The sequence below is a fragment of the Scyliorhinus torazame genome, chromosome 12, assembly GCF_047496885.1.
Source record: "Scyliorhinus torazame isolate Kashiwa2021f chromosome 12, sScyTor2.1, whole genome shotgun sequence".
Lineage (NCBI taxonomy): Eukaryota > Metazoa > Chordata > Chondrichthyes > Carcharhiniformes > Scyliorhinidae > Scyliorhinus > Scyliorhinus torazame.
The window spans coordinates 35705523-35719306 of NC_092718.1; the positions used below are offsets into that span (position 1 = coordinate 35705523).

The following is a 13784-nucleotide window of genomic DNA, read 5'->3' on the forward strand; positions in this document are numbered from 1 at the left end:
GAATTCTACGCCGCGCTGCTGATTTTGGGACGAGCCTGCAGCTGCCCTTCGGTGAACGCAAATGAACACACGGACATGTTAATGCGCGATGCTTTTGTGGCAGGTATGAATTCCTCCCAAATCCGCCAAAGACTTCTAGAAAGAGAGTCGCTAGGACTCTCAGAGGCACGGGCCCTAGCAGCCTCCCTAGACGTGGCCGCGCGTAATACCCGCGCCTACGGCCCCGACCGCGCGGCAGCCCATTGGGCTCCGTACGCACCCGTCACGACAAATCCACCCCCCCCCCCCGGACACCCCACAGGCTTGCGCGGTCCAAACGCCAAGTCGCACCGGGGGCGCCCGCTGCTATTTCTGCGGCCAGGCGAAACACTCCCTGCAGCGCTGCCTGGCTCGCGCAGCAATCTGCAAGAGCTGCGGGAAAAAGGGTCATTTCGCGGTTGTGTGCCGGTCCCGCGAGGTCGCCGCTGTCCCGGGAGAATAGGGAGCCCTGCAAGCCGTTTACGCTCCCCAACCCCCCCAGCGCCCCATGTACGACCCGCAGGCGCAGCCGCTCTGGGTCCCGACCACCGCGGTCCCGGGAGAACAGGGAGCCCTGCACGCAGCTTATGCTCCCCAACCACCCCCCCCCCCGCGCCCCATGTATGACCCGCCGGCGCTACCACTTTGGGTCCCGACCACCGCTCTCCCCGGAGAAGAGGGAGTTCTGCGCGTCTCTAACGCCCCCCAAACCACCCCCCCCCCCCGCGCGCCCCACGTCTGACCCGCCGGCGCTACTAATTTGGGTCCCGACCACCGCTGTCCCCAGAGATGAGGGAGCCCCGCGCGGTCCTAACGCTCCCCAACCCCCCCAGCGCCCCATGTGCGACCCGCAGACGCCGCCATTTTGGGTCCCGGCCACCACGAGGGGAGGAAGGGCGCCGCCATCTTGGACCACCCCAGACCTGTACGACACCTGGGGGCGGCCATTTTGTCCACCCCCGCCGCCATCTTGTGACCCCCCAGCCATGTGCGATGTTTGGGGGCAGCCATTTTGTTCATCCCCGACGCCATCCTGGACGGCAACAACGGACCCTACTCCACTACTACAACCACGTCTCGCTTCAATTACGCTCGATCAAGCTCGGCCCCGGACACTCCAGACGACGACGACAACGGTGCTAATAAACGGCCACAAGACACCATGCCTAGTCGACTCCGGGAGCACGGAGAGCTTTATCCACCCCGACACGGTAAGACGCTGTTCCTTGACCACCTATCCCAGCGCACAAAAGATTTCCCTAGCTGCAGGATCCCACTCCGTACAGATCCAAGGTTTCTGCATAGTTACCCTAACGGTGCAGGGGAGGGAGTTCAAAAACTACAAACTACACGTCCTTCCCCAACTCTGCGCCCCCACTTTACTGGGATTAGATTTCCAGTGCAATCTACAGAGCCTTACGTTCAAATTCGGTGGCCCAATACCCCCACTCACTATCTGCGGCCTCGCAACCCTCAAGGTGCAACCCCCGTCCTTGTTTGCGAACCTCACCCCGGATTGCAAACCCGTCGCCACTAGGAGCAGATGGTACAGCGCCCAGGACCGGACCTTCATTCGGTCCGAAGTCCAGCGGCTACTAAAGGAAGGCATAATCCAGGCCAGCAATAGTCCCTGGAGAGCACAGGTGGTAGTAGTGAAGGCAGGGGAGAAACAAAGGATGGTCATAGACTATAGCCAGACCAGGTACACACAACTAGACGCGTACCCTCTCCCCCGCATATCCGACATGGTCAATCGGATTGCCCAATATAAAGTCTTCTCCACCGTGGACCTCAAGTCCGCCTACCATCAGCTCCCCATCCGCCCAAGTGACCGCAAGTACACAGCCTTCAAGGCAGACGGGCGATTATACCATTTCCTAAGGGTCCCATCTGGCGTCACAAACGGGGTCTCGGTCTTCCAACGGGAGATGGACCGAATGGTTGATCAACATGGGTTGCGGTCCACGTTCCCGTATCTCGACAATGTAACCATCTGCGGCCACGACCAGCAGGACCACGACGCCAACCTCCAAAAATTCCTCCAGACCGCCAAAGCCTTGAACCTCACGTACAACGAGGACAAGTGCATTTTTAGCACCAACCGGCTAGCCATTCTGGGCTATGTAGTGCGCAATGGGATAATAGGCCCCGACCCCGAACGTATGCGCGCCCTCATGGAATTTCCCCTCCCGCACTGCTCAAAAGCCCTGAAACGCTGCCTGGGGTTTTTTTCATACTACGCCCAGTGGGTCCCCAAGTACGCAGACAAGGCCCGCCCCCTAATACAGACCACGACCTTCCCTCTGTCGACAGAGGCTTGCCAGGCCTTCAGCTGCATCAAAGCGGATATCGCAAAGGCCACGATGCGCGCCATCGACGAGTCCCTCCCCTTCCAGGTCGAGAGCGACGCCTCCGACGTAGCTCTAGCGGCCACCCTTAACCAAGCAGGCAGACCCGTGGCCTTTTTCTCTCGAACCCTCCACACTTCAGAAATCCGCCACTCCTCAGTGGAAAAGGAAGCCCAAGCCATAGTGGAAGCTGTGCAACATTGGAGGTATTACCTGGCCGGCAGGAGATTCACTCTCCTCACCGACCAACGGTCGGTAGCCTTCATGTTCGATAATGCACTGCGGGGCAAAATCAAAAACGACAAGATCTTAAGGTGGAGGATCGAGCTCTCCACCTTCAACTACGAGATCTTGTATCGTCCCGGAAAGCTGAACGAGCCGTCCGATGCCCTATCCCGCGGCACATGTGCCAACGCACAAATTAACCGCCTCCAAACCCTCCACGAGGACCTCTGCCACCCGGGGGTCACTCGGTTTTTCCACTTTATCAAGTCCCGCAATCTCCCATACTCTTTAGAGGAGGTCCATACAGTCACAAGGGACTGCCACATTTGCACGGAATGCAAACCGCATTTTTTCAGGCCGGATGGTGCGCACCTGATTAAGGCTTCCCGCCCCTTTGAACGCCTTAGTCTGGATTTCAAAGGGCCCCTCCCCTCCACCGACCGCAACACATACTTTCTTAATGTGGTGGACGAATACTCCCGCTTCCCATTCGCCATTCCCTGCTCTGACATGACCGCGGCCACAGTCATTAAAGCCCTGAACACCATCTTCACACTGTTCGGTTGCCCCGCATGCGTCCACAGCGACAGGGGGTCCTCTTTCATGAGTGACGAGCTGCGCCAGTTCCTGCTCAGCAAGAGCATAGCCTCAAGCAGGACGACCAGCTACAACCCCCGGGGGAACGGGCAAGTAGAGAGGGAGAACGGCATGGTCTGGAAGACCGTCCTACTGGCCCTACGGTCCAGGGACCTCCCAATTTCGCGGTGGCAGGAGGCCCTCCCGGACGCTCTCCACTCCATCCGGTCGCCATTATGTACGAGCACTAATCAAACGCCTCATGAGCGTCTCCTTGTCTTCCCTAGGAGGTCCTCCTCTGGAACGTCGCTGCCGACCTGGCTGGCGGCCCCAGGACCCATCTTGCTCCGAAAGCATGTGCGGGCACACAAGGCGGACCCGTTGGTCGAAAGGGTTCACCTCCTCCACGCGAACCCGCAGTACGCTTACGTGGAGTACCCCGACGGCCGACAGGACATGGTCTCCCTGCGGGATCTGGCGCCCGCCGGCAACCCACACACACCCCCGACACCATTCACCCAACCCCCCCCCCTTCCTGCCACCGCCGCACCCCGCGACCGCCCCCTTCCCAGGAGGATCGGTTCCCCTCCCCTCAGGCCCGACCAACAATAAAGCCCAAGCTGAAACCGTAAGGCTCCCGGAAACGACAACACCGGTACAAGCACCACCACCACCACCGGGGCCAAGGCGATCGACACGGACGACCAGACCGCCCGACCGACTCGTGGCGTCGATCTAAATCAATATATGGACTTTTCACAAGAACATTTTGCTTTTCTCCCGATACCTTCTGTAAATAGTTGAAACAGGACAAAATTGTACATACTGTATTGCCATATGAATGTTTTCCTCCCAGGACCAGCCCTGTAAACCCTTACCACCATGCGAAGCATCACCCCGCCGGGTTCATTTTTGACAAGGGGTGAATGTGGTTGTATGTATTAGGGGTCATGTGGGACTGGAAGCCCTAATGTCATTGGCTGACAGATCCCGGGTCCTGGTTGGCCGTTGACCTCTAGCTCCGCCCTGAAGGCGGAGTATAAGAAGCCGGAGTCCTCCCCCGCAGGCCATTCTACTATCGAGCTGCGGGGGAACAGACACGCTTAATAAAGCTTCATCGACTTCACTCTATTCGTCTCACGGAGTCTTTGTGCGCTACAGGGACTGAAGGCAGACGTCGCTATGTTACAGGAGACGCACCTGAAGGTGGCGGATCAGAGCAGGCTGAGGAAGGGATGGGTGGGGCAGGTCTTTTACTCTGGGCTGGATGCGAAGAACAGGGAGGTCGCAATCCTGGTGGGCAAGTGGGTGACTTTCGAGGCGGTGAGTATTGTGGCGGATAAAGGCGGTCGATATGTGATGGCGAGTGGTCGTCTTCAGGGGGCCCGGGGGTTGCTGGTGAATGTATATGCCCCGAATTGGGACGATGCAGGGTTCATGAAGCGCATGCTGAGCCGGATCCCGGATCTGGAGGCAGGGAACCTGATAATGGGGGGGCGGGGGGGGCTTCAATACGGTACTGGAACCGGCACTGGATCAATCTAGGTCGAGGTCGGGCAGGAGGCCAGCTGCGGTTAAGGTTCTGAGGGGGTTTATGGATCAGATGGGGGGAGTGGACCTCTGGAGGTTTGCCAGGCCAGCGGCGAGAGAGTTCTCCTTCTTTTCCCATGTGCACAAGGCCTATTCACGGATAGACTTCTTCATGGTGAGTAGGGTATTGATCCCAAGAGTGGAGGGGACGGAGTATTCGGCCATAGTGATTTCGGACCACACCCCGCACTGGGTGGAGCTGGAGTTGGGGGAGGAGAGGGGCCAGCGCCCGCTGTGGCGCATGGATGTGGACTGCTGGCGGATGAGGAGGTTTGTGGGCGGGTCCGAGGGTGCATTCAAAGGTACATAGAGGCCATTGATAATGGGGAGGGACCGGTTAATGTGGTCTGGGAGGCGCTGAAGGCGGTGGTCAGGGGAGAGCTAATCTCAATCAGGGCTCACAGGGAGAAGAGGGGGAGGATGGAGAGGGAGAAATTGGTGGGGGAGATACTGAGGGTGGATTGGAGATACGCGGAATCCCCTGAAGAGGGGCTGCTGAAGGAGCGCCAGAGCCTCCAAACAGAGTTTGATTTGCTGACTATGGGGAAAGCTGAGGCCCAGTGGAGGAAGGTGCAGGGGGCAGCGTACGAGTATGGGGAGAAGGCGAGTCGGATGCTGGCGCATCAGCTACGTAGGAAGGAGGCGGCTAGGGAAATTGGAGGAATCAGGGACAGAGAGGGAAACACGGTGCGGAGTCCAGCCAAAATAAATGAGATCTTTAGGGATTCCTACGGGAACCTGTACAAGTCAGAACCCCCGGAGGGGGAAGAGGTGATGCGGCGGTTCGTGGACCAATTGAGGTTCCCGAGGGTGGAGGAGGGACAGGTCGAAGGTTTGGGGGCCCCCATCAGGATGGAGGAGCTGGTTAAGGGGTTGGGGAGCATGCAAGCGGGCAAGGCCCCGGGACCAGATGGGTTCCCGGTCGAGTTCTATAGGAAGTTCGTGGAACTGTTGGGTCCGTTGCTGGTGAGAACCTTGAACGAGGCGAAGGAAGAAGGGATTCTTCCCCCGACGATGTCTCGGGCACTGATCTCACTTATCCTCAAGCGGGACAAGGACCCGCTACAGTGTGGCTCGTATAGGCCGATTTCGCTCCTCAATGTGGACGCTAAGTTGCTGGCGAAGGTCCTGGCCACTAAGATTGAGGATTGTGTCCCGGGAGTGATACATGAGGACCAGACGGGGTTTGTGAACGGCAGGCAGCTGAATGCAAATGTGCGGAGGCTCCTGAATGTGATCATGATGCCCTCGGAGGGGGGGGGGAGGCGGAAGTGGTGGCGGCAATGGACGCGGAGAAGGCCTTTGATCGGGTGGAGTGGGAGTACCTGTGGGAAGTGCTGGGAAGGTTTGGGTTCGGGGAGGGATTCATAGGGTGGGTCAAATTGTTGTACCAGGCCCCGGTGGCGAGCGTATCGACAAATCAGCTGAGGTCAAAGTACTTCAGACTGGACCGTGGGACGAGACAGGGGTGCTCCCTGTCCCCCCTGCTGTTTGCCCTGGCAATTGAGCCATTGGCCATGGCACTAAGGGCGTCTAGAAACTGGAGGGGGTTGGTCTGGGGAGGGGAGGAGCATCGGGTCTCATTATATGCGGATGACATGCTTTTGTATATCGCGGATCCAGTGGAGGGGACGGCAGAGGTCATGCAGACCCTTAGGGAGTTTGGAGACTTCTCGGGATACAAGCTCAATGTTGGGAAGAGCGAGCTCTTTGTGGTGCATGCGAGGGGTCAGGCGGAGAGGCTGGAGGAGCTGCGCTCAAGAGGATGGAGAGGAGTTTCCGGTATTTGGGTATCCAGGTGGCCAAGAGTTGGGGGGTCTTGCATAAGCTCAACTTGGCGCGGTTGGTGGACCAGATGGAGGAGGACTTTAAGAGATGGGACGCGTTGCCATTCTCCCTGGCGGGCAGGGTGCAGTCCGTTAAGATGACGGTCCTCCCTAGGTCCTTGTTCGTGTTCCAGTGCCAGCCTATTCTCATCCCTAAGGCCTTTTTCAAGCGAGTGAGCAAGAGCATTATGGGGTTTGTATGGGCAAGTAAGACTCCGAGGGTTTCGGGCGTGTGGGTCGGAGAGGGTAAGGTCTCGACGATATATCAGGAGCTGCAGGAGGCGGAGGAAGCCTCGGTGGAGGAGCTGAAAGGCAAGTGGGAGGAGGAGCTGGATGAGGGCCTGTGAGCTGACGCCCTGGGCAGGGTTAATTCCTCCTCGTCTTGCGGCAGGCTCAGCCTGATCCAGTTTAAAGTGGTGCACAGGGTGCAGATGACAGGGGCGAGGATGTGTAAGTTTTTTGGGGTAGAGGACAGGTGTGTGAGGTGTTCGGGGAGCCCAGCAAACCACGCCCATATGTTTTGGGCGTATCCGGCGCTTGCGGGGTTTTGGAGGGGCTTCGCAAAGGCTATGTCCAAGGTCTTGGATACTCGGGTAAAACCGAGCTGGGGGGATAGCGATATTTGGGGTGTCAGACGAGCCGGGAGTGCGGGAGCCGAAAGAGGCCGGAGTTCTGGCCTTTGCCTCTTTGGTAGCCCGGAGAAGGATCTTACTAATGTGGAGGGACGCGAAGCCCCCAAGCGTGGAGGCTTGGATCAATGACATGGTGGGGTTTCTCAGGTTGAAGAAGATAAAGTTTGCCTTGCGAGGGTCTGTGCAGGGGTTCTCCAGGCGGTGGCAACCGTTCCTTGACATTCTCGCGGAACGTTAGATGGAGGTCAATAGCAGCAGCAGGGGGAGGGGGTTCTTGTTTCGGTTTAGGTAAGGGGCGTTTGCCCCAGTTTGTTCCTAATTTGTTAAATCGTTTAAGAGGATTAAGTTGCTTTGTTTGTTGGCGTATTGCCCTTTTTATTTTTATTTTGTATATTCTCTTTCCTTTTTGGAGTGGTTTGTAAAAATTATTGAAAAACTTTGAATAAACATATTTAAAAAAAAAAGAGATTTATACAATTTTTATTTTAACATATTCATTAAACTATTTATTTAACATTTGTTATTAATATCACCGTGCAGTTTCCCCTTGCTTTATGGTCTTGTCAGATAATAAGTCGAAGTGACCTCAAAATGAAGGTTTCTTTTTGCAACAAAGAGCATGTTACCACACTTCATGAATCAATTTCCCACATTGATTCCTGGCCAGCCACAAGATTCGAATGACAGTTCAGTCATGCCCAGAGACAGTTCCCTCTCCAGGTCATTAAAACTGATTCCAGTGTGTAGAGTACGTACAGAGGAAGATGTATAGCTTTATAAAACACTTCAGTGTAGAGAGAGAGAGCCCTGATAAACATAGGTTGAACAAAGATCTTTTCATGCTTAACAGACCTAATTTTTCTGAAGTCAGAGTGTAACAGGCAAAGCCATACATTTCCCTCTCTCTCGCATACTTATTGCTGGATAAACTCAAGGGGTTTGTATTTTGGTCAACAGGAGGCATATGGGATATGTGGCTTTAGTAGCTGAGGCATAGCAGGGAGGTTATGATGGAGTTGTATCAACTGCCGGTTAGGCCCCAGCTGGAGCACTGTGTGTTCCAGTCACCACCCTGTAGGAAGGATGTGATTGCACTAGAAAGGGTGCGGAGGAGATTCAGCAGGATGTTGCCTGGGCTGGCACTTCTCAGCTATGAAGAGAGGCTGAGGGTGGGGGGGGTGGGGGGGAGACTTGATTGAGGTGTACAAAATTATGAGGGACATGTGATAGTAGATAGCAAAGAACATTTCTCCAAAGTAGAAGGAGGCATAGATTTAAGGTATTGGGCAGGAAATGTGGAGCGGATTTGAGGAAAATCTTGTTCACCCAGAGGATGATGGGAATCTGGAAATCGCTGCCTGAAAGGGTGGTGGAGGCGGGAACCCTCACAACATTTAAGAAGCATTTAGGCGAGCACTTCAAATGCCACAGCATACAAGGCTATGGATCAAGTGCTGCAAATGGGATTAGAAATGGTAGGTGCTTGATGGTCGGTGCAGACGCGATGGGCCGAAGGGCCGCTTTCTGTGCTGTAAAACTCAATCATTCTATGAGAAATGAGTAAAGATATTTTGTATTGCAATTGATCATGTTAAACACTAACCTTGAAATCAGGTGATAGATTCCAGAGGCAGATCTGTCCCTCCCGACTGCCTGTAACTATTGTTCGCTGGTCATCAGTTAACATTAGGGCACAGATTGAATGCGATGGTGCTTTCCTCTCCCACACTGCTATTGGCTGGACAATACTCTTCATGACGATCAAAACCCCTGAAAATGATATTCATGTATCAATACGCGCTCAGGATTTAAATGCCGGTGATCCAATTTCACACGAGGCATAATTAATCGTTAATTATTTGAAGAAGCATTGACATGTCCCATTCGTGCCTTATACCTTTCTCACACGGCTAACTATGAGAATGTCACAATGGACAAACTGGGAAGGACGTCATAATTTTTCCTGGTTAATAAATCTTAGCTTTTAGGAATTATATTGTCATCAAAATGTAATTCCATCCCTTTGTGCAGTGTTGATATGTAAGGAGAGAGACGGGAAAACCTTGTTTATGGATTATCAATCTCATGAATGCCAATGACTGTGAAACTTTAATTGTTGGTACTTTCAATTCTAATTTGACATCTTTCAAACATAGAACATACACTGCACAAGGAGGCCATTCGGCCCATCGAGTCTGCACCGACCCACTTAAGCCCTCACTTCCACCCTATCCCTGTAAGCCAATAACCCCTCCTAACCTTTTGGACACTAAGGGCAATTTAGCATGGCCAATAACCTAACCTGCACGTCTTTGGATTGTGGGAGGAAACCGGAGGACCCGGAGGAAACCCACGCAGACACGGGGAGAACGTGCAGACTCCGCACAGACAGTGACCCAGCAGGGAATCGAACCTGGGACCCTGGCGCTGTGGAGCCACAGTGCTAATCACTTGTGCTACCATGCTGCCCAAACTGAAGGACTATCCAGCTTTCCTCCGTACGCAAAGGTACGCAATGTTTCCCATACTGTTTAAATGATCACTTCAAACTAATGAGAGTAGGTGAACATGTTCCCTTTGTACACTACACACTGAGAAAAACCCATCTCTAAAACTCAAAAGTTCACACTGCCTGGCTAGTGTTGTTACAAATGCTTCCAATACGCAAGCCCCACCTGCCAATGGGGAGTTGCATCTTTACATTAAATCTTGGTGAATTATACGGCAGGATAAACCTACATTCACAGCATGAGAAGCATACCTGTGACAACGCACTAGGGTGCACAAATACTGTAAATCATTCTCTTGGTCGTGGAAACGATCCTCAACTTCCACAAGTTATTTTCAAACCCAGGGTCATGACTCGCGTGTGTGTCGCGGGCATGTGCCAGGAGGGTCGCGGGGCCATGTGTTGCGGGGTTCCCAATCGCAGGGCTATTCGTCAGCATTCCTGATTGCCGGGAGAAGTGCCCGATGACCCGACTGGATTTACATAGAATTTACATAGAATTTACAGTGCAGAAGGAGGCCATTCGGCCCATCGAGTCTGCACCGGCTCTTGAAAAGAGCACCCTACCCAAGCCCACACCTCCACCCTATCCCCATAACCCAGTAACCCCACCCAACACTAAGGGCAATTTTGGACACTAAGGACAATTTAACATGGCCAATCCACCTAACCTGCACATCTTTGGACTGTGGGAGGAAACCGGAGCACCCGGAGGAAACCCACGCACACACGGGGAGGACGTGCAGACTCCGCACAGACAGTGACCCAAGCCGGGAATCGAACCTGGGACCCTGGAGCTGTGAAGCAATTGTGCTATCCACTATGCTACCGTGCTGCACCATGATTTTTAAAGTGCTGGCCGCGGCCGACTTTCAGAATGCCGGCCGTTTCGCGCATGCACGCTCCCTCAGCAGTACGCAGGCCCGGGGTCCCGCAGGGCAGAACACCTCCTCTTGACGTCAACACGGTGTCCCAGGAGCAATTTTTTTTAAATCACTGGAGTCTTCCTGTCTAGATGGGTGGCAGAGAGTAGGTCACGGACCCCAAACACTGACGTGTTATAGGCCGAGAGGGGTCCCTCCATTTCACAGCTGCCAGCAGTGCTGGTGTGAACTCCAGGGCCTCTGGTGAACAACCCATGAAGAAGAAGCTGAAAACAGGAACAAAGCAGCATAAAGATGATTACTTGAGGTGTGGGTTATTAATTGTGTCACTGCAAATCAGAACTCAAAATCCATGTGTGTTATATGCAGGGAAGCACTGGCAAATGAAAGTTTAAAACCCTCAAAACTTCAAAGATATTTGAAGACTAAGCATGGCGAGTTCGAGGACAAGCCTCTTTATTTTGTTCAACGGATGCAGTGAGATCTTAAATCATCACCTAAAGCCATTATCAGAAATGTAACATTGCAATAACAAAGCAAGTTAGGACCAACCAGGTACTCCTGCAAATTAAAGGTGAGTGAAAATGGCGGGTCGCAAAATTCGGGCAGCGTGGGTCACGAAGGTCAGGAGGTCACGGCGTGGTTTGCGAAGGTCGTGTGGCGTGGGTCCCGAAGGTCAGGAGGTCACAGCGTGGTTTGCGAAGGTCGGGTGGCGTGGGTCCCGAAGGTCAAGAGGTCATGGCGTGGTTTGCGACGGTCGGGTGGCGTGGTTCCCGAAGGATGGCCCATTGGTAAAAATGTGTCCCGAGCAAAAAAGTTCAAAAAACTGTACAGTCTTGTATTGTACAAAGACAGTGGGCGGAATTCTCCCCCCCCCCCCCCCCCCCCCCACGCCAGGTGGGAGAATCGCCCGGGCGCCGCGCGAGTCCCGCCATGCCGCCCCGACGCCCGCACGCGATTCTCCCACACCCCCCAAATCGGCGCGGCGAGAATCACGACTGGCCGCTGGGAGAATTGCCGCTCGCCGTTTGTAACGGGCGAGTGGCGATTCTCCGGCCCGGATGGGCCGAGCGGCCTGCCCAACACGACAGGTTCCCGCCGGCGCCATCCACACCTGGTCGCTGCCGGCGGGAACAGCGCAGGAACGCTGGGGGGGCGGCCTGTGGGGGCGGAGGGGGTTTCCTACACCGGGGGGGAGCCTCAAAAGGGGTCTGGCCCGTGATCGGTGCCCATCGATCGGCGGGTCGGCCTCTCTGAAGGAGGACCTCCTTTCCTCCGCTGCCCCGCAAGATCCATCCGACATCTTCTTGCGGTGACGTAATTTACGCGGCACCGGTCGCGTCATTTACGCGCCACCGCTTTTACGTGCCGCCAAGGCCCGGCGCTGCTCCTAGCCCCCCGGGGCGGGAGAATAGGAGGCTGGGAACGGCCTCCGACGCCGGAGTGAAACACTCCGGCATCGGGACTTAGTCTCCCAATGGGAGAAATGCGCCCAGTAACTTGCAGTCATACACCATAAAATGTAATGTCATGCAACTTGATCGCTTACTATGATTCAACTGTGCCCTCGCCATACACTCATGCACATCTGTTCAAATATTAATTGGGTTGCAAACCAAGATGCTCATGATCTGAAAAATACGACCCTGCTCAGGAAAGAACTTCATTGACTGTAAAGATCTTTGGGATATCCTGAGGTCATGAAAGGCGCTATCTAAATGCAAGTCTTTCTTTCTTTCAAATGAATAAAGAGTCATGGGGGTCAATCTTAATTCTGCTTCAGGGTTCATAATCTGTCTCTCTTACAGCTGCATGGCCATATGAGGAAAATGGAGCAGTCCGATTAAAATACTAGAAGCTGAGCGTTTCTGAATCTATTTCATAATCTGTAAGTAGCAGAATGGACGCTGGATCAACTGGGAACATTGTGACATTTTGAAAAAACAGCTGACACCTTCTGGGAGACGTCAGTGTGGCTTCTGATCAAACTGTGGAACAATGGATATGATTTTCACTGCTCGACAACTTCAAGAGAGATCCCAGGAGCAAAATCAACCACTCTACATGGCCTTCATCCATCTGACCAAGGCTTTTGACTCTACCAATCAGGAAGTGCTATAGAAGACCCTGTCAAAGGCCGGCTTCCAGAGAAATTCATTAACCCTCTCAGACTCCTCCATGACAAGATGGCGCCGGCAGACCTCACCAACAGAAATAAGACAGAAACCTTCAAGGTCAGGACTGGAGACGAGCAGGGATATGTCATCACCCTCATCCTTTTCATCTTCATCGCCACCATCCTTCACCTCGTCAAGAACAAGCCTCCCAGTAGAGTGGATGTCATCTACAGGATGAACAGAAAACTTTTCCACCTCAACCGGTTGAAATCCAAGATGAAGATGGCACTGACATTGCTCATGGAACTTCACTACATGGATGACACCATCTCTGCACCCGCTGAAGAGAATATCCAAGCCATGTTTGATGCCTTCGCAGCAAAATACCAAATAAGTAGTCTCAGCCTCAACCTTAAGAAGACTCAAGTCCTTTACCAACCCGCCTCAGGGCAAGAACCGGGCTCTCCCTCCATCAAGATCAATGGAGATACCCTCCCACACATAGAACATTTCCTCTACCTGGGGAACCACATCTCGTCCAAGGTTGACATCGATGCGGAGAACCAACGACGGCGAGCGACACCTTTGGAGACCTAAGGAGGAGAGTGTTCGATGACATGCGTGACATCTGTGCTGATATCAAGATCATTGTGAACAAGGCAGTCAACCTCCCAACTCTTCCATGCGGCTCAGAAACGTGGACTACGTACAAACACCACCTCAAGGCCCTGGAGAGGTACCGTCAATGATGTCTGAGACAGATTCTCCGCATCAATTGGGAGGACAGACGGACTAACATCACCATCCTTGAAGGAGCCAAGAGCATCAGAATCGACGCCATGATCACCCAAAACAAATTTTGCTGGGCTGGCCACATGCTTAGGATGTCACGGTCCTAACTGCCAAAGGAAGTCTTCTTCGCTCAAGGAAAACTCCCGAACAAGGAGAGGTCAAAGGAGGCTCTTCAAAGACGCCCTGAACTCAAGAAATGCAACATAGACATCAGGGCCTGGGATACCCTTACTCAGAAGAGACTTACTTGGATGAATTTCCTGATTG

The 13784-nt window shown here is 53.8% G+C and overlaps 1 protein-coding gene across 2 annotated transcripts in view; it reads right to left on the reverse strand.

Moving 5' to 3' along the window:
* LOC140387499 (WD repeat-containing protein 72-like) overlaps positions 1 to 13784 on the reverse strand; it is a 510520-nt gene that overhangs the window by 466947 nt on the left and 29789 nt on the right. For both annotated transcript variants that reach the window (XM_072470674.1, XM_072470672.1), the window contains exon 3: positions 8819 to 8985. In XM_072470674.1, the coding sequence (XP_072326775.1) occupies positions 8819 to 8971 (153 nt within the window). In that variant the 5' untranslated portion in view covers positions 8972 to 8985. The remainder of the gene's footprint in view (positions 1 to 8818; positions 8986 to 13784) is intronic.